Source organism: Plectropomus leopardus, chromosome 14 (genome assembly GCF_008729295.1).
Source record: "Plectropomus leopardus isolate mb chromosome 14, YSFRI_Pleo_2.0, whole genome shotgun sequence".
Taxonomy (NCBI): Eukaryota; Metazoa; Chordata; class Actinopteri; order Perciformes; family Serranidae; genus Plectropomus; species Plectropomus leopardus.
Window position 1 is genome coordinate 32,520,052 of NC_056476.1, and position 27,651 is coordinate 32,547,702.

Below are 27,651 nucleotides of genomic sequence, written 5' to 3' on the forward strand. Positions count from 1 at the left end.
TCTCGAGATAACGAGATAATATCTCAGGAAAACAAACTCCGTTTTCTCGAGATAACGAGATAATATCTTGTTATAACGAGATAATATCTCGTTATATCGAGAAAACGGCTTGTAAAAAAAAAAAAAACACGTCCGCTTAGGGCTTCCGTAGTGTGTGGCAAAAGGTTGAGGGCGAAGAAGAATTCCCTGTCTTAAAGGAGCCACCCCGACATAAAAGTGTGCATCCTTTATACAACGTGGAGTCATACGGCGACTGGAGACCATCGTCATGTCAGCGCTGGCTGTCCCGAAGAAGAAGCTGAGTGATCTGCAGATGCAGCTGAGCCATGAGATCCAGAGCGACCTGCTCACCATCAACCCAGGAAGAAAGAGCTGGCCCAGATGCTGCTGCAGAGGCTGCTGGCCTATAAGGGAGCAGGAGAGTCGTAACTGGGGGGAGCCGGTAGCCTTCAGAGTAGGTGTGTGGTTTTAGTTAGAGTGACTGGTGTTTTTTTTTTTATATAGCTGGGCATGTAAACACCTAAGAAACTGTACAGAGATGGTGAGCTAAATGCCTGGCTGAACCGCTTCATGCATGCATAGCATATGTGACGTTTTGCAGGTAGCACATCGGTTCAGCACGTGGAGATCCAAAATGTGTCAGAACTCGTCCATCTTGGGAATCAGGAAGCATGCAGAATAAAACCACTTCTGTCTCTCATGAGCAGGATGACAGACACAGCCTGTTACAGGTCCTGGATCTCTGTTAAGAGGTCATCTATCTCCTCCTGCCAGGATAAATTTATCTCCTTGATGCCCATGAACAGAGTGGCAAGGCAAAACTGGAGAAAACAGCTCAGTCTCAGCATCTTGTCCACACATTCTATTAATGCATAATCGCAACATCATTCTGTGTAAAACTTGGTCAGAAGACGAGCAGCCAGTTGCAAGGCAGCAGCTAAAAAGCTTATTGTTTCTGTCTGGAAGTCAGGCAATAATTAGGATTTTTCACTCATTCTGTGAGCAACTCGGATCTGATTTTACGCTGTACATGGCATGATTCTGCAGAGAAAAAGGCACAGTAAAAAGAACTGGTTTCCTCACTAAGTAGGTATGCATCCTGTCTGTAACAACTCACTGTGGCTGCTGCTGACAAGTTCCATTACTCATTATTCATTATTTTGAGCTGATCTGCTGTAAAAAAAAAAAAAAATAATAAAAAATGCTGAAAATGACTGTGAAAGTAGCAGTAGAACTAATCTCACCAACAAACACATTGCATTTCCTGTGACTACCTCATAATAAAAGTCAACCCATGTTTTACCAGTTAAATACTTTCAATGTGAAGTTGCAACTACAAGAAATGTTTGTATGCATCAGCAGTAAACTTACTGCTATGCAAGAGTTCCCCCGACACAGTTCATAAAACTGCAAATATATCTAAAAGGCAGTACTTTAATCAGTGGTCGTCGTGGGCTATCACGTTTGTGTTAACTCATCTGTGGGCAGATAGTATCTTAACAAGCATTTATTGAAATGAAAATGTTTGAGATGTATACTTTATGTCCTATCATCTGGATGGAAATTGAGAGAAAAATCTTTAATGTTTGCCAGCTGCGGGGCAACAGCTAAAAAGCTTTGACATGCTGTCTCAACCCTCTCCATCATCGTAACTTCCACAAATGGAAGGCTGTCCGATAGGTCATTAGCTACTTTTCCACTCTTTACTTTGCACTCTTTACTTTGGTAGCAGACCAAAGACATCACAGAAAGTGTTTTTATGTGAAATATTCATATTACTGTTTCATGTCATACCATGGGATGTATTTGAGTTCATAACCAGCTTCATAGTACCGGCTATGCAGAGCCAGCGTCAGTGAATTCTTTTGACATTATGCCCAACTACCCTTAACACTGCTTTCTAATGTGGCCAACCTTGAAATAATATTGCAGGTAGGCCTATAGCTAATGGACACTTTTTTTAAGTGACTGACAGGATGATTCCAGGCAGCGCCGACCAAACAAGCACACTTATATAACATGCCCTCTAATTTGTCACTTTGCTATTCTGTACTCATCCCTTTTTGAAAGCAACACGACATGCTATCAAGCAACAGACTTTTGACTACAAGTATCAAGTTAAACCTCCAATGGTAATGAAAGGGCTAATTAGCTGCCCACTATAAATGCAAAATAAAAAAATAAGAGACTTAGCCAGAGAGTGGTGACAATTTCTGATCAGTGCTTAAGTGAATAATACATATCACGAATAATATGACAGGAACACAAACAATTAGTTATGACAATAAACAGACTTAAACCATTTGTGTTCAGTGCATTCTGCATCACCAAATTCTGTGACTTGATGCAAAGGTCATTCTGAGGTATTTTGTTGAGTCCAACATCAGCTCTAGCTATAACACAGGTTGTCAGGTATGGCAAGTGAGCACAGTAACTGTATACAGTAAATAAGAAAATTATTCCAGACAATTTAAAGTTTATGGGAAAAATCATCGGGAAATAATGGCCTTGAATTAGGCAAGAGTAAAATAAAAAATAAAGAGTTATCAACACTGCTGACTGGACAGTACAGTTAATTTTAAAAAAATTGTGAGAACTGTGTGTGTGTGTGTGTGCATGCGTGCGTGTGTGCGCATGCGTGTTAACACATATTCAAAATGTGTCAACATGCAATGTATTTTAAACCTATTGAGGGCCAGTAGTTGCAGCCTGTTATTAATGTCCTCCTGTGATGTCCAGATTTGGCAAAAATGCCAGCAGAGCAGTGAGCCAGTGTCCCAACATGGAGCTCCTCACCCACAGAAACAGCTGGTACATATTGAGTCTCCACAGGTTGAGAGATTCTGCCAGTGTGATCTGCAGTTGCTTCCTCCTGGATTGAGCCTTACTTCTCTTGTGCCTGTCGGACAGAGTAACACAGAAAGGAAAGGCTCAAAGGTTGGGAAAACAACAATTTTCTAATGATCCCTAGGTCAAGACACACTCCACAACTTCAGTATGACAAGGATGCATGGTCATCAGTTTGAACAAATCAATTTTTCCAAATTGAAAAAGCTGAGAAGGCGTGGATAAGACTTTTGGAGTGTGAAATAAATACATCTTAAGATGTTATAGAAAATGCATTTTGAAAATGCAGACACAGAATTGATCAAGAGCAAAAATTCCCAAAGGTGTGTATTATTTAAATCCTTTGTACTTAGGCGTGGAAGCATCAATAGGATATTCTGCAACTATTACAATCAATCCAATGTTTGTCTTCTATAGATAAGATGTTTATAAAAATACTCACTGATAAAAGGGGGACTGCAAACTGCAGAGGGTTTGTCCTCTGGGAACACAGATATGTTCTGTATATTTCAGTAGAGCAAAAGTCAGCGAGCCGCTGAAATAGTAGGATTCATCCTCTCAGGAACAAGAACACCAATAGTAATTCTATGCCTATATAGCTATCAGTTTAAAACCATGCTGAGAGCATGTGTCTAGACATGGCCATGTCAGTCTAACCCTTTTGAAATGTTATACTGGCATTCACAGTGCCAAGGGGATATGGCCCTCTGACTTTGGTGATCCTTGAGTTTTCCTCTAGCACCAACCACAGGTTCATATATATATACATCTGAATGCTTTGGGGCGCCTGGTGGCTCAGTGGATAGAGTGGTGCCCCATGTGCAGAGGCTGTGTCCTCGCTGCAGATGCCACAGGTTCAAATTTGGCCTCGGCCCTTTGCTGCATGTCTCCCCCTTTCTCTCTCTCCCCCTTTAACGCTCACACTGTCCTGTAAATTAAATGCAATAAAAGTCAAAAAAATTATCTTTAAAAAAATATAAAAAATAAAAATACACCTGAATGCTGTTTGTTCACTTCAGCTCAGCATTCAGCACAATCTCTCCCATGAAGCTGACTGAAAAATTGAACACTCTGGACTTCAGTGTGTGCTCAGCCCCCTCCTGTTCACACCGTACACCCATGACTGCACTCCCAGACAACAGGAGAACTGTATTGTGAAGTATGCGGATGACACTACCATCATCATGCTACAACAAGGAGAGTTCATACTGGGAGGAAATCAACAATCTTGCAGAGTGGTGCGCAAAGAACAACCTACTGCTCAATATCAGTAAAACCAAGGACATGATTGTTGACACACACCCCTGTCTATATCAGTGGAGCTGAGGTGGAGCAGGTGAACAGCTATAGGTTCCTTGGAATTACTATCACTGAGACTCTATCTTGGTCATCACACATCACCACTCAGGTTAAAAAAGCACAGAAAAAAGGCTCTACTTTCTACAGAAACTTAGGAAGGCTAAATTCAAGAGCAAGATCTAGTTAACTTCTACAGAGGAGCAACAGAAAGCATATTGACTGGAAACATCATGAACTGGCATGGTTTGTGCATGGCCCAGGACAGGAAGGCTCCACAGCAGATGATTAAAACTGCCCAGAACATCACTGGTTCCCATCTACAGAGCATCAGTGACCTCGGTGAAGTGAGGCGTCTGCACAGAGCCCAACGGATACTGAAAGACAGCAGCCATCCCAGCCACAGTCTATTGACCCTGCTGCCATCTAGAAAAAGATACAGAAGTATCCACTGCCGAACCACCAGACTAAGGAGCAGCTTCTTTCCTCAGGCTGTGAGACTCCTCAACTCCTCCTTTGACACCAAAAAGATGTAGCAGGATTTAGGGTCAACTTTGATTTAATGTCTTCTTAAACCAATTTAATAAAAATGACAAATAAATCTACCTTTTACCTTGTACCTTGTATTTTTGGTTTGCAGTGAAAGTCTCAGTAAATAATAATTTGCCACAAAATTGGGTTTAAAGACATGGAGGGTCCTTTCTGGATACGTTGTAATTACATACCACCATCATCAGGTCAAGCTTTTTTTGATGTGGTGAGGATGATCCAACAATGTAAAGTGATGTGGTTCACTGAAGAAAAAAACAACAACACACATGTTTCTTATATTTTTTTTGTATATTTTTTCTAAAATTTGTGTTTTTTTCTCGCAAATGTATGACTTAAAAATCTCACAGAATATCCAGGTTGTTATCTCGTGAATTTGCAACTTTATTCATAGAAATTCTGTGGGTTTTTTCTTTTTCCCTGTCCCCAAGCTCTGTATTTTATTTATTTATTTTTACCTACAATGGTCCTGATACACCAGCATATGATACAGACTGAGTCAATGAGGAAACAAACAATATGTCCTGCTCTGTAAGAGGGATGAAGAGAAACTCCGGATTTGTGGAAGAAAATCTGCCAGCAAGCAGGTTAGGTTTGAATGCCACATTTTTTTTCATAGAATAGCATACAGGTAGATTAATGGTTATAATGTGGGAAATAAGAACATAAATAAATCTACTTTGAAGAATATTTGTTTAATATTATTAATTGTTGACACTGAATCTCCAGTTTTTCCTAATAAACAAATGCATATGGCGAATTATGCAGGATGACATTAAACGTTCCTGTGCGACTAAGTAGGCTAGGCTGTCAGAAACTGGTGGTCGAATAGGCTTACTTAATCTATCACTCTCTTTCACTTTTCATTTTTCCTCCTGTATAGTCCCATGTATTGTAACATCCCATGCAGTATCACAGTATCGCAGACCATTCTCAATAACAGCAGGATCTTGCATTGTCTTGACATAAGGATGAAGTACAGCTTAATCATGTCCATCATGAAATTAAAACTGTGTGACTGCCATAGGCAAATTTGCAAATCCCAGGAAAGTGAAGAAATGACCCACCATACTCTCCCTGTAAATCTCTCCTATGTAAGAGGACATTAATATCTGTTAGATTTCTGAACAACTTGTCTAAAAATGTTGCATTTCACTGGTAAAATGTATGAAACATATCAAATGCAGTATAATTATCTCTCCTGTTACACAAAATAGTGGGCACATGAAATTCCCTATGGTAATTCTTGACCTAAATCTGCTCTTTTTGTTTTTCCACACAAGGTTGTATGAAGAATGAATCAAGAGCCAAGTCCTCCATCATGCATGACTGACCATCCTGGCCTCAAACCAAATTGAATGTCCACAAAACATCCACAGCACACACAGAGCAGACTGTGGATGTGTGAGGAGAACAGAGGAAGAGTATGTTTTTCTTGTCATAAAGGTTGTGTGGTACTACGTGGAATAATTCATTTTCCTGTACAAACACATGATCCCCAATGTCAATACAAAAAAAATCACACCAATCAAGAAAAAAAAAATTATTTATGATATAATGTGCACTTTATCCATAAGAACAATGAAAAAGAAAAAAAAATAAACAAATGTGGTCAATAGTTGTGTTCTTTTGAACTTTCTCAAGCAGTGGTGAGCAAGTAAATTTTGAAATGTAATGCATTACATATTACTGTTAATTGTCATTTTAAAGGGAAATTTCTTTGCAATATTACTTCCTGTGCAGAGTAATGCATAACATTACTTTTGCATTACTTTCACCAAAACAACAGCAGAAGTCCACCAAGGTGTAAAAAAATGTCACAGGGTCAAAAAATGCTGAGAAAATATCAATACTTTCTATCAGGTGGTAATGCGTTACTGGATGCAGTAGTATTACCACAAATCTGTTCTACAGTTAAATTACTCAATTACTGCTTAAAAGTAATGTATTACTCTAACCGTCAATTTTAATGCCCCCCCCCCCCCCCCCCCCCCCCCCCCCCCCCCCCCCCCCCCCCCCCCCCCCCCCCTTGAAAGTATTGTATTACTCTACCACTCTAATTTTTAACCCCCCCCCCCCCCCCCCCCCCAAAAAAAAAACCAAACAAAAAACACTGTTCATAGGTCATACTTGTCTTTATCTGTGAATTGGATTGAACTGGATTCAGCAAAATCCATAGAACAGAAGACTTATTGTTTTGTATAATGATGATGTCCTCTCTGTGTTGTATGCCAGATATGATGTCTTGTCTTGAAATGACCTCTTCCTTTTTTTAACTAATGGGATTGTCCCTTAGTTAAAAAATATATGTACTGTCTTCTACTAAATTAACAAAGATGCAATTTTTCATGTTTTTTGTTCACAAAACTGTTAGAACTGTTAAAATTCTGTCCTGCTAAAACTGTGGAGGAGGATATATCCCTGTTTTCCATATGCAAACCTATGCAGCTTTTTGTGTTACAGATCATGGAGAGCTAAAGCATACGTACAATCTTTGGACTATGGGTGGAAATGAACGAAGCCACAAGAACAACAAACTGCACACAGACAGGCTCTGGTAGGCTGACATATAATCACCTTTATCAACTTTATCTTGCATTCAGAAACATCAGGAACATAAGATATAAAAGTGCTACATGCCTATCAGGGGTTTGTGTTGACTGCTGACAGCATATGAGCATAGTAGAAAAGGTCCTCCTGGCTGCCAGTTCCACTTTATCAGCTGAAACTGCAAGGGCCTTAACCAGGCTGTAAAAAGTTATCTCCCACCATCAGAACCTCAACGTGAATATTGCATTTCTCCAGGAAAGGCATTTAAAGATCTCAGACAACCTAAAACTTAAAACTCAGTGGATGGGTGAGGTGTATTATTCCCAATTCAACGAAAAGGTTTGGGGTGCAGTCATACTTATTTACAGATCTACAAACTTTGTTGTTTGTCAGGTTAGTGCAGACCGCAATGGTTGATACAATATGGTATCTGGCTCACTGTATAATGCTCCTTTAACTCTTGTCAACATTTATGCACCGAACTGGTCTGACTGTAAATTTTTAATGAACTTTTCTTATCTTTACCTTGTATTGAGGGTTACCACTTGATAATAGGAAGGAGACATGAATTGCGTTTTAGACTCTAAGTTCGACCCCAGCTGCCAAAATGTGCTCTGGCACTCCAGTCACATTTGGAAACACTTGGAGCAGTGGATGTATGGCGACTCCTCTTGCCATTAACCAGGCAGTACTCTTTCTTTTCCCCTGTGCCGCAGTCCTACTCTGCATTGATTACTTTTTATATTCATCTGTTCAGTCAGTTTATTATATTGACAAACGTCTTCTCCTGATGGTTAAAACTTGCACATACACTTCTATAGTCATATTAGATCATTGCCCTGTGCTCTTTGAGCTGCATCTTAAAACTCATCTTTCTTCAATTATCTACTGTCAGATGAAGCCTTTGCTAAATATATTTAATCTAAAATTGATTTATTCCTGGAAATTAATGTACATAAAGATGTAAGATGGAGTACTATTTGGCAAAGTCTGAAAGCACATATTCGTGGAAAAATAATCTCTTACAGCTCCTTCAAGAACAAACAAAGAAGAACACGCTTGCTAGAGTTGTCTGATATGATTTTAAACCTAGATCAGCAACACTGACAGAATTGAATCTTATTTCTAAAAAACTGACTGAACAGATGATTTTGAAATCTAAAAGGCTGAGTTGTGAGCATGGCGAAAGAGCATCTAGAATCCTTGCTCACCAGTTGCAGCACTCAGAAAATTTGCAATTAATATCCCAAATTAGAAATGAATCTGGCCACCTGACTCATGACTGGGGATGAGTGAGTACACCACTATCAATATCTGTATCTCGTGGATGTAGGCAGGGCCTCATTCATTCCTAAGAGAGCTGCTCAGTGGCGCATGAAGCAGAAAAAACTCTTTTTCTGGGTTTAGAAAAGTGTAAAATACCCGGATCTACTGGCCCAAAGAGCATGCGTAGAAGTGCTTAACGACAGCCGAAAGCGGTCGAGTGCGGCCGAGTGTACCCGAGCATTGACTCCGACTCACTGGCTCGCTCACACAAGTTACCTGAGTCGAGTGCTCGAAGCGAACAGCGTTCATTCACGAGCATTCCTCTCGTAGTAGCTTAGCTTATTAGCAACAGCCGCTAGTCGGCGATATAACGACAGCGGTGCTGTCAGTTTTAATATTTACGTGATAATCAAATAATGGTATATTTATCTCTCTCTCTCTCTACACACACACACACACACACACACACACATACACAAATATACATACAACTTATCAGGGAATCATATTGTAATCACGAGTGGAGAAATAAAAAAAAAAATCCATCAAAATCAAAAAGTGTTGTGCCCACAAAAATATAATACAAGGCGGTGCCTTGTAATATTGCCCCGTGTATTAATACACAGCTAAACTTTAAGTAAATATTACGTTCAGTACCTTTTAGTAACTGTCACTAGTGCTCCGCACTGCTCACTGATAATCGGTAGTTTGAATACAGACCGTAGACTGTATATACGGTCTCTGATACAGACACGGTAAGACGTCCATATTACAGCTTTACAGCCAACAGCATATGGATGTGTTGTAAAATGGTAAAAATTATGAATTATGATTCAAAAATATCCATTACTACGGCCGGCACAGGGACTCTGAGAGTTACATGCGCGTTCACGTGGTAGAGTCCCACGGGGCCCATGTGCATTCATTTTATGACTGGAGAAATACCGAATTCCAAATCTTGATTCGGAAAATTGCACATTTTACATCTTTAGGACTTCATATTTTTAATAATGGCTATAAAAAAATGCATTCTGAAAAGTCAACATGTCTTAAGAATAATTATCCAGTGATTTAAGGAGGTCTCTTTCCCAATATTAAGCAAATGGGGAAAAGTCTTTCTGGGCCAGTGTGCATCACGTGACGCTGTACTTCCACTTTTTTCAGAGGGTGGCGCACTTCCTGGAGGCTTGCTGTATCTGTATCTGAGTGGGAGGGGGTTATACCGGAATTTGGTGCTACTTAATCGGAAATGGGCGGGGCTTGGCCGGAAGATGTTATTTTAAGCCTGAAATTGATAAAGGTTGATCAGAAATTGCCATATTTATTGTTTATTAGAAAACAATATACAGAACAGCCTAAGAATTGAGCTTCAGATCAATGTTTTTGATCACAATGGCAAGAACTATTTACAGAACAAGTTTTTATAAACATAGAACATGAATAAACTTAAGTGCAGAGTGGTGAGGTAATGAGTCCTAAAACACGGAAATCCGTTAGCCTTTAGCACCTCCGGTTCCCTCGTCTTAAAGTCGATTGGTTTTGTGAATGGGCTATCAGTAAAATACCTTAAATAAGGTCTGTGGTTAACACAGGCTAATTATATTTAGACATTTTGTTCTGCAATATAAAATACAGCCGCTTAAACCTGATTTTTGAACTTTTAAGGTTTTACTCGTCTTAAAAAAAGGCAATTGCTAACAATTGGATAATTGGGACTACAATGTTTGTTGGAGATGTTATGTCATCACACCGGGTACAGAAACTCATTAAACCCACTTGTCCGCCTTTACAGCTTTACAGACTCGCACTCAAACTTGTAGATTTATCTGTTTATAATATCTTTCGATCGTGTTTTAACGTTTTTTTTACATTGTTTGTAGTTGTGACATTTAGTTGTGTGACTGCAATGTAGTTCATGTATAGCCTAACAATAGCTTTTTGCTTCTGGCGATTTCATTCACTATTCAAAACACACAAAAGTAGTGTTCATCTGTGAAGATTCTCATGCTAAACAAAATGTGTAAGTCTTACAAACTTGTGTTCGTCACAGAGCTTATTTTTGCTGATAACCAAAAATCCCATTCAAAAATCCCATAAGGTTTTTGACAAGGGAACCAGTGCGTTGCTTACTTCCTGGTTGGCCAACAAAAATACGTCATCCCTTCACCACTCTATAAATACAACACATACAGTAGGCAATTATGAACTACTAAGTAAAATGTATGATCAAGAGTTTTCATACTCAACAAAACTTTTTTTTTTTTTTTGTTGTTTTTTTTAATTTATTTATTTATTTATTTTTAATACCAAGTGCTCTTGTCAGGTTTTTTTTGTATTTCCACACAAAGTTAAACATAACTGATTGTAGTTGATTATGGTTTGTGTGTGTGTGTGTGTGTGTGTGTGTGTGTGTGTGTGTGTGTGTGTGTGTGTGTTTGTGCGTGAGTGAGAGAGAGAGAAAGAGGGAAGGGGAAAGACAGTGTGTGTGTGTGTGCGTGTGTGTGTCTGTGTGTGTGGTCTAACACGTAGGCTATGTAAAGCTTAGGTATAAAAATGCCTCTATATATTCAAAGCTTAATTTGTAATATATATACCACCAAGGTAAGAGCAAGCAGATGATACAAAAACCCGACTGGTGTAAAGGCAGCGAGCGACGTGACGCGAGCCGCATTCAGCCCTGTCTTGTCAAAAGCACCGCGTCCGTTACGAATCAAGTTTTTTTCACCAAGTAACTCTACTGACAATAAATACCGAGGTAGGAGCGTGCTGAAGAAAACCTAATGGGATTCTATAGTCATATTAGAGACGTTGTCTCTGTGTTGTGTGTGTAAGTAGAGCAGTGAAGGAAGAATGGAGGAGTGCAGTGAGTAGGGGAGGGGCGCTGTGTGTGACTGGCCTATCATAGAACGTGGACACAGTCAGCTACCCAATGAGGATTGTCCTTCATCACAAGCACAGATATCGATTCAATTTACTCGTATGATACTCGTGCTCATCAAAAATGCTTTATCCACCGGTTGAAACGAGTATCCGGCTCAACCCTACTCCTGTCTTTGGTGAAATCGACAAAACATTTTGTAATTTTTATTGTAAACTATGAATCCGAAGGCTGTCAGAATACAGAGCTACTTGATAATTTTTTGATGGAATTTATATCCCTAACATCAGTAATGAGGCTAGGAAACAACTACACAACAACAAACAAATTTCAGCAACTGAAATTGAAAATGCAATTAAAATAATGCAAGTAGGCAAATTTCCAGAGCCAGATGGCCTCCCAGTTGAGTTTTATAGAACCTTCAGCAAAAATCTCACTCCTGTTCTAAAAGTAATGTATGATGAATCCTTAATTTCCAGTGCGCTGCCTCCGACCCGAAATGAAGCTACGGTATCCTTGTTACTGAAGCCAAACAAAGAACCATTAGAACCTTCATCATACTGCCAAATCTCGGTATTAAATGTAGATTTCGAAATATTATCCAAATGCCTTGCTAAACGCCTAGAAAAACTGTTACCCATATTAATATCACAAGATCAAACTGGATTTCTTAAAAGTAGGTTTTTTTTTTTATGTACAAAGACTGTTTCACATTTTATATACTCCCACCCCCTCCCAGCCTGAAATCATGTTTCCCTTGATGCTGAAAAAGCTTTTGACTGGGTAGAATGGAATTACTTACACTACACTCTTACTAAATTAGGATTAGGTGAAAACTACACATCACAGATAAAATTATTATACTTGTCCCCAACGACACAAGTGCAGACCAACAAGGACAAGTCTAATAATTTCCCACTTCACTGCAGTACAGTTTTGACCAGGGTCCACTCATCTATTTGCGCTTGACACGGACTCATATAGTTTAAAATTCACCATCAACTTCACCACAGTGTAATTATCCAAGATCTCTACTAATGTAAATCTCATGTGTGTTAGATGAAAAAATCAAATAGTGTCTCTTGTCCACACTTTTTGGACCTGCCCTCGACTTAGCAAATACTGGGGAGATCTGTTCAAAACCTAACCTAACCTTCCAAAGTATAAATTAAAGGCTACCGCCTTTGCATATCTGATTGCTAGATGTTTAATTCTTCTTTAGTGGAAGCATGAGACACCACCTACCCACACTCACTGGATCAGAGATGTAATGCAGCTTTTGCAACTTGAGAAAGTCAGGTCCACTTTGAGAGGATCTTCTGACAAATGCTATAAGACCTGATTCATCTCGCATGTTGAGAACTGTAAACTGGATGTGACACAATAACCAAGTATGGACTTGAGTGTTGTTGGACTGTGCAACAAAATGTTTCTGTTTCACTTTGCTTCTCCTGCTCCTTTTATTTCATATTATTAAGGTAATTTAATTTATCCTACGGAAGCCCTAAGCCTACGGAAGCCCTAAGCAGACGTGTTTTTTTTTTTTTTTTACAAGCCGTTTTCTCGATATAACGAGATATTATCTCGTTATAACGAGATATTATCTCGTTGTCTCGAGAAAACGAACTTTGTTTTCCTGAGATATTAAGTCGTTATCTCGAGAAAACGAACTTTGTTTTTTGGTTTGTTTTTTTAAACTTTATTGAATGAACGTCAGAAGAAGAAGTGGTGGGTGGATGATGTGACAGCAGGTGCCGTGCGGTGTTCAGCGCGGACAAATGCGTGCAGGTTCTCGCCCCTGCATGTACCAAAAAGCACCGGAGCAACAGTATAATAATCTAGTTATGATTACTGATGAATTTGGGTGATGTGTTCCTGTAATAATCATCTTACCACAAGAGAGGGGACAGCACACATGTGCACAGCACAGCACACAGGAACTGATCTGATCTCATCTGATCCTGCTCCTGCTCCTGCTATTCTTTTAAAAGTGTTTTAATTTAACTCAAGATCTTAAAAATTTTTAAACAACTTAATTTAAGACGCTACTTTTTACGTTACATCAAGTGAAAAGAGGTGGATGACCTTCTGATGCAGTGATTTTTGGTGGATCTCCTCTCGGCCTACTACACTTGCTGAATCTCAAGCCTGTGTTGTGGACCTCATTACACCATGCCACCTAAGGCCCAAAACAATGGAGAAGAGGCTGTGTCGCTTTCTCAGGTACGAGATCTACTGAATCAACAGAAGGATTGGTTCATGCAACTTTTACAGCAGCAGGAAAGTCATTTCAAGACGGTTGTGGATATACTGGTGAATAATGTGAACAAACGGATTGATCAACTGACCAAAGACACACAGGAACTGAAATGCAGCCTGCAATTTTCTCAGAGAGATATTGAAGATCTTATAAAGAATAATGAGAGGATTGAGTTGGAGAGTAAATCTGCCCGTACTGACATCAAGACTATGTGTGAGACCATGATAAAAATAACTGATAAAGCTGAATATCTGGAGGGTCAATCAAAAAGGAACAACGTTGTTGTGGACGGCATTCCTGAGACACAAAATGAGAGCTGGAAGGAGACTGAGGACAAAGTCAGGAGTGTGATCACTGAGAAACTTCATCTGGACTGTAGTCGGATGGAGATTGAACGTGCACACAGGTCTGGCAATCCATCTGGCTACTCTGGTAAGAGGCCTAGGCCTATTGTGATTAAATTTCTCAGTCATAAAGATAAAATAGCTGTGCTGGGAAAAGCCAAGGAACTCAAAGGCACCAGTATCTACATGAATGAAGATTATTCTGAGGGTGTCAAACAAAAGCGCAGGGAACTTATCCCTGCCATGAAAGCGGCCAGAGAAAGAGGTGATATAGCCTATATTCGATATGACAAGCTCATTGTTCATCCCCCTACCCAGAAGCAAGGGAATGGAGTTAGAGCCTAGTTTTCTGTCCTGTTTGTTTGTTTGCTTGTTCATTTTTGACTGTTTTATTTTAGATTACTATGGATTGTACCAAACCATTGACAAGATAATCTCACTATGAACTTACCTAAAGGTTTAATTCTAGCTCATTTAAACATTTGCAGTTTGAGGAATAAAATACATGAACTTGAAACACTTCTAAAAAACAACTCGATTCATATTATGGCTGTAACTGAAACACATCTTGATGGTTCATTTGATGATTCTCTAATATCTATTGATGGTTTTTCTGCATTTCGCAAGGACAGAAACAGGTTCGGTGGAGGCATAGCAATTTACATACAGAATCACCTACCAGTAAAGCTTAGATATGACTTAATGAACAAAAATATTGAAGCTCTCTGGATACAAGTGCATTTACCACATATTAAACCAATAGTGGTTGGCTGCTGCTATAAGCCTCCGGATACCAACATGGAATATCTGAATGACATTTGCATAATGATTGATAGAGTGACTGATGAAAACAAAGAAACATACTTGTTGGGTGATTTTAATGTAAATTGGCTGTCAGACAATTGCTCCATGAAGAACAGATTACTGTTTATGTCCAGAACTTGCAATTTAACTCAAATAGTGTCTGTACCTACAAGGGTGAGTGTTAGTAAGGAAGGTGTTTTATCAGCCTCTTGTATAGATCACATATATACTAATGTGCCTAACATATGTTCAAAAGCAGTGTCCTTCCCAGTTGGTTGTAGTGACCACAATCTGATAGGGGTGTCTAGAAGATCCAAAGTACCTAAAGCCAGAATGAAAATAATTAGTGCTAGGTCTTATAAAAATTTTTGTGAGGATGCCTTTCTGGAAGACATAAAAAAGGCGAAGTGGTCTAATGTTAGAGATGAATCTGACCCGGAAATTGCTTTGAAAATTTTCATGGAATATTTTGAGAACATAGCTAATACACATGCACCAATAAGGAAATTTACTGTAAGATCTAATGGTGCTCCCTGGATAGATAAGGATTTGACTATTTTAATGAAACAAAGAGACCAAGCAAAAAAGACTTATATGGCCTCTAGCTCAGTGAGTGACAAAAAAGAATATTGTACTCTACGAAATCGAGTTACTAAGATGAACAGAGAGAAAAAGAAGATGTACTATCAACAACGAATAAAGGGGGTCCAACATGATGGCAAAAAGCTGTGGAATGTGTTAAACAATATAATGGGTAGACAGTCCAAGGGGAATTTATCCTACATTCAATCTGATGGAGTGTTTATAACCAAACCATTGGAAATGGCCAATTATTTCAATAACTACTTTGTTGAAAAAGTTAATAAACTACAGCATAAAATGGATATGGAGTATAATTGTAAATCATGTACTTTAATTGATAATCACATTATGAGAAATAAAAATTGTAAGTTTGAGTTCAAATTGGTGAAAATAGAGGAGGTTGAGAATTTGTTAAGGACCATTTCTGTGGAAAATTGTGCTGGTACGGACTGTCTTGATGGTAAATTATTAAGAACAGCTGCCATTCACATATCTAATACTGTATGTCACTTATTCAATGTCTGTCTGTTGAGTGGAATTTGTCCAAATCTCTGGAAAGAAGGTAAAATACTGCCAATAATAAAAGACTCTAAATTCCCTATGGATGGTCAGAATAGCAGACCAATTACGATCTTATCAATTCTAAGTAAACTGCTTGAAAAGATTGTATTCAAACAGATTCAAGATTATTTTACGTCAAATAATTTGATGGATAATTCGCAACATGGCTATAGAGTTGGACATTCCACATGTACAGCACTAGTTAAAATGACTGATGACTGGCTTATGGGAATTGACAAGAGCTTGCTATCAGGTGCAATTTTATTGGATTTTACTTCTGCTTTTGATCTAATAGATCATGAATTGCTGATTGATAAACTGAGATGTTATGGTTTTGGTTTAATGGCTGTCTCATGGTTTGAAAGCTATTTAGATAACAGAAGTCAACGTGTATATTTAAATAGTACACTTTCCAACAGCAAAATCTTAAGCTGTGGGGTGCCGCAAGGCAGTTGTTTGGGTCCTCTTTTATTTTCTATTTTCATAAATGATCTTTCACTTGTAATTAAAAAATCCAATTTGGTATTATATGCTGATGACAGTACACTATATTTCTCTGCACCTACAATAAGTGAAGTTAATTCTGTCCTTTCAAGGGACTTGAATGCAGTGTCTGATTGGGTTACAAGTAATAGACTGGTTCTGAATATTTTAAAAACTAAAAGTATTGTTTTTGGTACACATCATAGTCTAGCTAAAAATCCTACACTTGACCTACAAATCTCAGGACAATCTATCAAACAAGATGATAAAGTCAGGCTTTTGGGAATTATCATTAGTAACACACTTTCGTGGTCTGACCATATTAATCAGATTGTCACCAAGATGGGTAGAAGTATTGCTGCTGTTAGGAAATGTGCTCATTATTTAACTCCTGAAATTCGTAGACAGGTAGTACAGACACTGGTGTTATGTCACCTTGATTATTGTTCAGTTATCTGGGCGTCTGCACCCAAGTCTGAGCTGATAAAATTACAAACTGCTCAAAATAGGGCAGCTAGACTTGTTCTTAATTGTTCTTATAGATGTAGCGTTGACAGAATGCATTCTTGTCTTAGTTGGCTGAAGGTGAATCATAGGTTATCTACCAGTTTATTGTTATTTATTCGAAACATTATTCATAGTAGGCTCTCCACTGCCTTCTCAAATCAGATTGGTTATAATTCAGATGTTCATCATTACAGTACCAGAGCTTCAACTCAGCGTCAACTTACATTACCAAGACCTAGAACTAACTCAATGAAAAACACTGTTGTTTATAGAGCAATTTCATTATGGAACACTCTACCTTTAAATATTAGGACCATTACTAACAAAAAAGCATTCAAAAAACATGTAAATTCATTTTTTAGACTTGAGAGCTAATAGCATATCATTTTGGAAACGTTATATTTTCTTTTTTTTTCTTTTCTTTTTCTTCTTTTCTTCTCTTTTGATTGTATTTGAATCTGTGTATATATCGTATTTGGATTTGTATATTGTCGTGTATTGTTTGTATTGTACTTTTTAAATAGGACCCCAGGAAGACTAGCCTGGCGTTTGTGCGTCGGCTAATGGGGATCCTCAATAAACATAAACATAAACATAAACCTTGCGCATTTGTCCGCACTGAACACCGCACGGCACCTGCTGTCACATCATCCACCCGCCACTTCTTCTTCTGACGTTCATTCAATAAAGTTTAAAAAAACAAACCAAAAAACAAAGTTCGTTTTCTCGAGATAACGACTTAATATCTCAGGAAAACAAAGTTCGTTTTCTCGAGATAACGAGATAATATCTCAGGAAAACAAACTCCGTTTTCTCGAGATAACGAGATAATATCTTGTTATAATGAGATAATATCTCGTTATATCGAGAAAACGGCTTGTAAAAAAAACAAAAAAAAAACACGTCCGCTTAGAGCTTCCGTATTATCCATTCATTTCATTCTTGTTTTATTTTTTGGTTTTGCTTATTTGCTTTTTCTTTGTTTTATTTATGTCCTTAATTTTCTTTTATGAGGGTAAGTGAGGGTGGTATGGGGGTATTTGATCTATTGTTTTGTTTTGTAAGTTTAGAAGATATGTTCATTGTTAGATCACTTGAGCACATTGCACTATTAAACTAAATATGTGTATCTGTTTCTTTTGTCTTAAGATAAAAAATCTGGGACATGAGGTGGGAATGAGGAGGCACTACAGTAGGTTAATATTGTATGAGAAATGCTTATCCAGACAAGCTCTACCACTGTAAGGAGTAAAGCATCAAGCAAAGCAGAGAGAGAGAGAGAGAGAGAGAGAGAGAGAGAGAGAGAGAGAGTGTATGTGTGTGCCCAAAGCCCTGTCCTTTAGCCATCCGCTGAGAGCTGAATGGCAGCCCACATTTCTCCTCTCTCAGTCTACAGTGGCACATTTCCCTTTTTCAAATTAGTTTTTCTTTGGAATGGCAGTTTTTTCCTGTGCACCATTTCGCTACGTATTAATCAGGTTCATAATGTCCCAGTGCAACCTCCATTCAAAATCTTTGAGGAGTTGATAAATTATACATTTTAGAAATCTAAAAACCAATCTTTCCATTTTTTCCCCCAAGTCTCTGTGCAGGACATCATGGACTTTCAAAATGGTGACCACCCATACCTTGTTTTTATCTGGATCCTGGGCTGCTCTCGAATACCTCTTTTTGCTTGAAAAGGTTCCTAAATGAGTGAGATGACCTGGAAGTATGTAAGTGGCTGCCATGATAAGAGCTTTCTCCTCATGTTAAGGAAAGGTGCATCATTGCTTCCTTCATAATCTCCTTTAGCATAGGATACACTGGAGCATACTTTACCAAAGGAAAGGAGAGAGTCTGTCCCACAATTCATTGCAGCAGCAACATTTGAAGTGACTCGCCACATTGGCTGCTCCCTGGGGAATCAGCAGTTTATTACACATTGATAGTTTGTATGAGCTGAAACAACTTTAAAACACAATCACGTCAACATGAAGCCATTTACTGATCTGTGTGCTGGTTCTTAAACTTGTATATATTCAAGCTTATAGTCAGATCTTTGCCCTGAATTTAGGCTATATATTTTTCAAAACATATTTGTTAGTGCTTCTTACATGCTCATTTTCTTATTATATTTTATTCTGTTTTATGGGTGTTTAATATTTACCATTAACAGTTTTCTTGTACATATCTTCTAGCAAAAAAATATTTCATGTGACTGTACTTCTGTAACTGGAGTGACAATAAATATCTTTATAAGATCGTAATCGAGAACAGGAGGGAATGTTTTAAGATAGACAATGTTTTTTATTCAACGTGCTTGACATATGAGAATGCTCATATGTACTGTAGTGGGTCTAACACATGGTACATATTTTACATTCTTTTATTCTTTTATTCTTTTCTTTCATAAAATCATATTTGGATTATTGTATATATATGTTGGGAATATGAGGGGAAAGGAGGGTGAGTGTGAGTGACCATCTCATGTGACAATATTACATTTAACTTCTGGGAGGTTGTATTACTTCTATTTTAATTCTCTGCTAGGTAATTATATATATATATACTGTTTAAAAATTTCTTGTCTCTCAGATTCCCCTTTGGGCATTTCTTCTTTCAAGCTTGGGTCCTCTACCAGAGGCCTGGGAGCTTGAGGGTCGCAGTATGTTTTCAGCTGTTCCTAGGACTGCACTATTCTGGACTGAGATCTCAGATGGTGTTCCTAGATTCTGTTGGAGCCACTGTCCCAGTTTTAGGGTTACTGCCTCGAGTGCTCTAATCACCACTGGTACCACTGCTGCCTTCACCTCCCACACCTTCTCTAGATCATCTTGGTATTTCTTGAGCTTCTCGTGTTCCTTCTTCCTCATGTGGCAATCATTCGGGATTGCCACATCTATCACTACTGCCTTCTTCTGTCCCATGTATATATTGATAGTGGAGGCATGACTCATAATAAAGCGGGTCGTCTTCTAATCGGAAGGTCAGCGGTTCGATTCCTGGCTCCTTCAGGCAACATGTCGAAGTGTCCCTGGGCAAGATACTGAACCCCACCAGTGATAAACCAAATGACTGTGGTGTCTTCGGAGCATTTTATAATGTTAGTATTGGTCTGGGAGGCCACACAGTAATATATGAAGAGTGTAAACAGAAGGGGGCTCCGCACACAGCCCTGGGGATCCCTGTGACAGTTCTTATGCCTGAGGTACAGTTTCCAACTCTGGCATTGTCAGATATGTCTTTGCACATTAAATGTGTGAGGGCTGTATGGATGGTGACACTGCATCATCAGTCAATCCCTCTATTGTATTTCCACAATAGAGGGAGGCTCGATGTTATATGTTATTTTTTGTGCTGTTTTTACGTTTGTTGTTTCTGTTTTCTTTTCTTTTTCTAGTTGGATATCAAAATGAGGCCATTTGTCCATTATATGGAAACATGTATTTATGTATGGATGCTTCACAATAAAGATATTTGAAACATCAGATGATAAACAAAGGGTCCAATGTGGCTTGGATGGCCTTTCTGATATGGGTCATGACTATCCTTCCAAAACACTTCATCACAGTTGGGGCAGATGTAACATGATGATAGTTGTTTAAGCAGGAAACATTTTTTTTCTTTGGGAGAGGCGCAGTGATGGTGGACTGGAAGCAGGCGGGCACAGAGGCCTTAGCGAGGGACAGATTACAAATGTTTGTAGACACACCAGTTCTCCTCAGAGTCGCAGGCACCTTTGGGGATGACACCGAGAGTGGTGTGTCCTGTGTGCCCTCTATGGCCAGAATCTCTCTCAGGTGGTTTGAGGGTTAGGATTAGCCTCAAAGCGAGTATAGAACTTGCTCAGCTCACGTGGCAGTGTGAATTGGTTACTTGAAACATTAGCTCTCATCAGCTCCTGTGCTGGTAATCTATGATGTGTTGCAGACCTTGCCACATCTTGCCACAGCTTTAGTCTGCACCGTCTCTTGGCCTGACTAATTGATTTACACTGGTCATATCTAGCCTTTTTGTAGTCCACGCATCACCTGAGACAAATGCAGTGGAGCGAACATGTACCATGGATTGTACTTCACAGTTAATCATGGTATATATATATGTATATATATATATATATATATATAAAGATTCATTTGTATATGTCTTATTTATTAACGATTCCAAAAATGTTATCAATCCCCAAGAAATTTGAACAAAAGTATACCGCCCCAATTCCAAAAAAGTTGGGAATTTGGTAAAACCAAAATAAAAACAGAATGCATGATTCAACTATCCATTTTCTAACCATATTCAGTTGAATACACTACAACAATACATTACAATAAAAATTTATGAACTGATAAACTTATTGTTTTTTGTAAATATACACTTAAGCCAGATTCACATTGGACGCGGAAGCAGTGTGTGATGACAACCTCACTGAACTACAGCATGTTTTAATGCACGTTTGTGTCAACAACTGAAGGGATTCTCTCAACAGAGATGTTGTCAGAGGACGTTTATTTTGAAACGGAAACAGGGAAGTTTGAGTAAAACAGACATATTTGTATTTCCTCATCTCTGTGACAAATAAAGACATTAAATCTGTAATAGAAAGTAATAAAGAGTCAATATAATTATCAAAACACCATTTTCACTGTCTATTTCTGCTGACAACCGCGAGCGGCACGCAAAAAAAATCAGTAGGCCACTGTTTCTCTAGATGTGCCACGGCTGGCAGGCAGCTGAGATGTGGCTGACAATGCTCTTAGTTGTCAACATGAGCGCCAAAAAAAAAAAACCAACTGGTTCTGCGACACTCACACACTGTGTGAATCTGAAATTGATGCCTGAGACACATTCTAAAAAATTTGGGTCAGGAGAAACCAAAGACTGAGAAAGTTGTGGAATGCTCACAAAGCACCTGTTTGGAACATTCCACAGGTAAACAGGTTAATTAGTAGCAGTATCATGATTGGGTATGAAAAGGACATCCTCAAAAGGCTCCGTTATCGCAAGGACAGCTGAGATTCACCACTTTGTGAAAAACTGGGCAGGCAAACAGTCCAACAGTTTAAGAACATTTGTCATTGCACAGTTGCAAGGATTTTAGGGATTTCACCATCTACAATCCACAATAGCATCAAAAGATTACGAGAGCATACATGTAAAAACAGGTTTTGGAGCATCATAAGGTGCTATCCAGACCACGTCTTTTCAAGGATGTCCCTGCTTGTTTCTAAAATCTGCAACAGAATAATAACCAAATGATGTCAAAAAAATATGCTGAGAAAAAAACTACTGACCTTACTTGTCTGTCACAAGTTAGTAGTGTCTTATGTGTTAAAACTACCAGTCGTGCTAAAGTAAGATATTTCAAAAATTTAAAGAAACTGATGAAGAGGACTATGTAACTTAGAGTGGAAAAAAAATAATAGTTCATACTTTAATCTCTTCATTTTCCAACAAAGTGATTAAGCTTCTTTTTTGTTGGCTAATCTTGAACAATCTGCTACTGCTAGATTCCAAGCTATTTTTAACCTCTTAAATTGCCGTGCAGGTCCTACTAATTCCAACGTCCACAGTTTGAAATACATAAAAACCATTGTGAGACCTACATTTTCACTTTTTCTATTTTTTGTGAAATTCTGGTGGTAAAAAAACCCAAACAAACAAAAAACACAATACATTTAAAATAGTCTGTATTCACTCGTCTTTGTGTAGCTTACAGCACCCTGCTTTTGTTCACCATATGGTTTCAGTTATGCAAATTCCACTCCCAGACAAACAAAATGCAGACTCCAAAATATAAAGTTGTGAAGCAACAGAAGGATTAACCTGTCTTTGCTTCTACAAGGCTCGGTTTAGAAAATGCCACAATATTTGTAGACTGAATGGATGGCTCACTGCATAGTGTTTCAGTGTCACTCCTGGTGTGAATTTAAATTATTTAGATAAAATGTACAAAATGTCTCATGATTACAAAATAAACAACAACAACAAAAATACCTGTATGAGTATAATATTTCTTACCTGGCAAGGGCACGTATGCAGCAGCGCGACATGTTGATAAAAGATGATGAAGAGGCTCTGGTCTGTAGGGTGGTCTCAATGCCCCTCAGTAGGTCATTGGTCTTTAACAACAGCAGCATCTGTCGAGGCACTCGATTCAACAGCTCGCTGATCTGGGGCAGGTATAGAGCTGCATTGGTCCGTATCTCAATGTCCTGCCAAGGGAGAAAGACAGGAAGACAAGCTTTCTCTTTACTGGTTAGATTATGTACAAGTCAGAGACTCCATGCACCTTCACTGATGTTAAAAACTGATTTTTACTGAATAGATCTGTTCTGGGTGGATGCACAGGGCAGGACAACATACTGTTTGCCTTTATGCTTTTTGTTACTGTGTAGTGATCAGTGTGGGGCAGTGGCAGATGAAGTACCTGAAAGCAATGCTAAAGTAAAAGTAAAAGTCACCTATTAGAATAATAGTTTATATTGTTAATATTAATAGTATCTTAAATTTACTGTGCTTATGAATCAAAAGAAAATTATGAAATTAAAAGTAATTAATTATTGAAAGTAAAAGTACAGGTAAAGGCGGGGGCCCTTCTGTGCGGAGTTTGCATGTTCTCCCCGTGTGTGCGTGGGTTCTCTCCAGGGTCGCCGGCTCCCTCCCACAGTCCAAATGCAGGCAGGTCAGGTTGATTGGTGACTCTAAATTGCCCGTAGGTGTGACTGTGTGTGTGTAAGGTTGTCTGTCTGTATGTGTCGGCCCTGCGATAGTCTGGCAACTTGTCCAGGGTGTACCCTGCCTCCGCCCGATGACAGCTGGGATTGGCTCCAACCCCCCACGACCTTTACGAGGACAAGCGGTTATGGAAAATGAATGAATGAATGAATGAGTACAGGTAAAGTCTGGAAATAAAGCAGGCGGTCAGAATTCTGAGGAATATGAAGTTATTCTTCCTAACATGTAGGCCTACACCACCTTAAAAATGGAGCGCATGTTGTATACTCTTTGTATCCATGGCAATGGGCTACATGAAAATGTTTGAGTACAGCCTGTAGTGTTAGCAACAAAGTTTACCACAGCTTATCTACACATACTACCTTTACTGATTTGATATAACGCTGGTTGATAATCAATAAAGTATCTCTGTAATTGTGAAAATGCACTAGTAACAGCAGCAGGAAGCTCTGCAGCAACACCACAGCAACAACACTGCCTGTGTGAACACTGCAAGCATGTGAGCTGTAGCAATTCAATGAGGTAGCCATTGTGTGTGTGTGTGTGTGTGTGTGTGTGTGTGTGTGTGTGTGCTTTAATGCATTCATTACCTTAATAGTAATATTCCAATTTGAAATGTGTGGACGTAAGACTTAAACATCTCTCCTCTGTCTCCCACTTTTGCTGAGATGAAAGCTTTCCCATCAATTTAGGACACACACACACACACACACACACAGCATTAGGCAGACAGAGTTAAGACATTTTGAGACATGTCTTTTGCCACAGCCATTTGTCTGCTTTTCTTTGTCTCTGTTATCTCTTGTGACATTTCCTCTTTTGGTTCTTCATTGTCCTCTCTCTCTTCTTTTCCCCTCCCTGTCCACTCTCTTCTGCATGAATCATTTTTAAGTCCTGCTTTTAACAACTGATGATGCATTCCATTAGTAATAATGCAATCACATGCACTAAGGAAAACTTGAGTGCTTTTAGAGCTTTGGCTTTTTGCTGCCATTTGTTCCACATTCAGGGATAGTTATGTTTATCTTTAATAAATCTTTCTCTACTAAACATTAAAAACAAAGCAATTAGTCAAAATGTAACCAGGTGGTGTTTTGACAACACCAGCATATTCTGTCATATGCTTTCTGATCTGCTTCTGTTACTGTTAATCCAAGCACCGTTAGTATGTATTTTTATGATTATGCATCCTCCATAGTTAGTTCAAGACTACTCTACCTTAAGGAAATACCTACCCATATATGGCAAAGTCTTGGTGCCTACAAGTTATGTTTGACCATGGATACCTGAACTGGACCAGTGCCAGTGAATTAAGCAACACAAATGCATGCCTCATTCCTTAAAGGAAGTCTAGTACCTGACATGTTAGTAATTGATATCTACCATCTATGTCACAGCATTGTATAAATACTACTGCCTTTCTATGTGATCAGTGTCAGTCAGCTTTCTGTGTTCTATGTCAGTTAGTCAGCGTTTAGTCTTGATTCTGTCTGGGCTGACCCGAGCGCTCGTCTTTATTGTACTTGTCCTCATTTGTAGTCTTCATTTTAGTTTGTCTTTGTACTCATCTTCATTTATGTTGTACTTGTTTATTGTACTCATGTTGTTGCAATTGTAATTATAATTGTATACTCATACTTAAACTCATATTAAATGTGTGCTGATTGAAGCTTTAACAGGTGTCTCCATCCTTCAGAAGTCATCAAAGAAAACTCATACTATCAAGCACGATACTTCCTCCATGTTTATTTGTTGTTGAAACATTAAGGATAAAATAATTCCCGTTTCTTATGAGTGTTTTGCATTCAAAGGTCCAGTTAGTAGGATTTAGGGGGATATAATATAATAAGTATGTTTTCTTAAGAGCATAATCACCTGAAAATAAGAGATGCTGTGTCACATTACCTTAGAATAAGCTGTTCATATCTATGTAGTGGGTCCTCGATTATGGAGATCACCTTGTTACACCGCCATGATTCTACAGTAGCCTAAAATAGACAAACCAAACACTGGCTCCAGTTAGCTCAATTTGTGGTCTTGCCTTGGCCACCTTAGTTAAAAATATATCGGCAATGAACAGCACTGGAGTTTTGTTGATTTTTTATGTGAAACTGCGTTATTCAGTGTTTTACTAGTTTTAATCACCTTTTTTCTTTGTTTTGGACAGGATGCCAGAGAATTTGGCTTCGGCCAAAAAACCCCTGGATCTTAAATTACCCAAGAAAAAAGTAATGCACACATTAGCAAGGTGGACGAGTGGCCCTCATCTACATGCCACACAGCATCAGAGCTACAGAGATTTCCAACATGAAACTGCTTAATACTGTGTTTTTTTCTGGTTTAAAACCCTGGATCTGTAAGTTTTGGAGAGGAGGAGACCTTTGTGGATAATGCAGCACATGGTGAAAACCTCCTGAACAATGAACACTGAAGGAATTCAAGCTGGGAGAAGTTTTAGCTGGTTGCAGTCTGCAGTTAATGACTAGATGCCACCGAATCTCATTACCTCTTACACACTTCAGTTTTAAAGCAAATTTCCAGCAGATCAAGTATATAATCCCTCTGTTTTTGATGGATTTTTAATATAAAACATCTGCAGAGAGTGCTGTGTTTCACCAGCAATAGCTTAACACTGATAAGAGACGAGCAAAGTAGAAGCAAGTAGAATTTAGTACTTACTGAAATAAGAAATTTTGATAAGAAACAAAACCTAAGTAGCACAGTTACTATAATTACCCATTTCCAACTACTGTAGCAAATACCATACCTGTCAACATCCAAGTCATAATTATATTGAAACAAACTTTTGTCTCAAGGCTCCAACAAATGTGGCTTGTCGAAACACAAAAAACATGGGCACTCCATATCAAGTCTGTCATGATCATGCACACTATTTTTTAACCCTCACTTAAACAGTTGTCTTGAGAGGTCCAATGATATGAACCCTTGCTAGTCATAAACCTAGGAATTTATCACCACCAGCCCATCCCATAAGACATGGAAGAAGTGAGTGCTGTGGAAATGTACATTATGATCAGTTTACATTAAGCCATGATAAAGGTAACACTGTCTTCTTAACAAATATTAGTCTATGCAATTTATGTGTCTCTCAGTCCCACAAGGCCGTGTAATAAATTTGGTGCTGATGAAGTGAAAATTAAGAGAGGTCTTTTCATTTTACTGTTTTTCCCATTATGCAAATTAGCAAAAACTCCATTATAATGAACTTTTATGGTCCAGAGGTTTTTTTGTAGATCACGTTGAGCTGGATATGTGTCCAAAATTAAAAGTCAATCACATCCACTGTGTTAGGGGGATGGCCCCTCAAAATTCGCAATTTGGGGCATTAATTACAGTGCCACTATATGGCCAATCTAAGTCATATTTCTTGAGAAGCATTTGCAAATCTTTTCTAGTTATTGGGCAAAGTTTCAAGTTTCCAGCTCATTTCATCACACAACACTTTGAGCAGAGGAGCAGGTCTTAACCCTAATAAACTGGCACAAAATCAATAAGGTTCTGCCCCTAGGAATCTGAGCCCACATGAGACTGCAAGACAGACATAGCACACTAATATCAAAGAACTAACAGCAACAGAGCCCCAACATTGACCGACGCGTGACCAATAGCTTTTCTGTGGCAAGGTCTTTTAATTTAATGTTCTTTTCTGAGAGACCTGCCCCATTAATTATCGAGCAGAACATTCTCCTTCACTCTCACCCCATAACCAAAAGAAACATTCACTTTACTGACATTACCTCACACATTTGTGAGAGAAGAATGTGAATTTGTTAAGCACATTCATTTACTGCCCTGACTACAGATGCATTTGCCTTATCTGCAGAGTAAAAATGGCACCAGTGATGGCTGTTCTTATACTATATCCTGAAATTCTTTTTTCTAATGTCCTCTATATGCAATCATCCTGCCAACTCTTTTATACATTGCATTGTCTTTGCCTTTTGCAATGGCCTATTATTGCACCACTCACAATACAATATGTCCTTATT

General features: G+C 38.6%; 1 protein-coding gene across 4 annotated transcripts in view; it reads right to left on the reverse strand.

The window, feature by feature from the left end:
- Window positions 1-2,204: 2,204 nt before the first annotated feature.
- adck1 (aarF domain containing kinase 1) overlaps window positions 2,205-27,651 on the reverse strand; it is a 164,916-nt gene continuing 139,469 nt past the window's right edge. For 3 of the 4 annotated variants that reach the window (XM_042501498.1, XM_042501497.1, XM_042501500.1), the window contains exons 10-11: window positions 22,925-23,118; window positions 2,205-2,899 (exon numbers count right to left, since the gene is read on the reverse strand). In XM_042501498.1, coding sequence (XP_042357432.1) covers window positions 2,716-2,899; window positions 22,925-23,118 — 378 coding nt within the window. In that variant the 3' untranslated portion in view covers window positions 2,205-2,715. Of the gene's footprint in view, window positions 2,900-22,076; window positions 22,138-22,924; window positions 23,119-27,651 lie in introns of those variants that run through there. The other variant, XM_042501499.1, reaches the window with a different exon arrangement.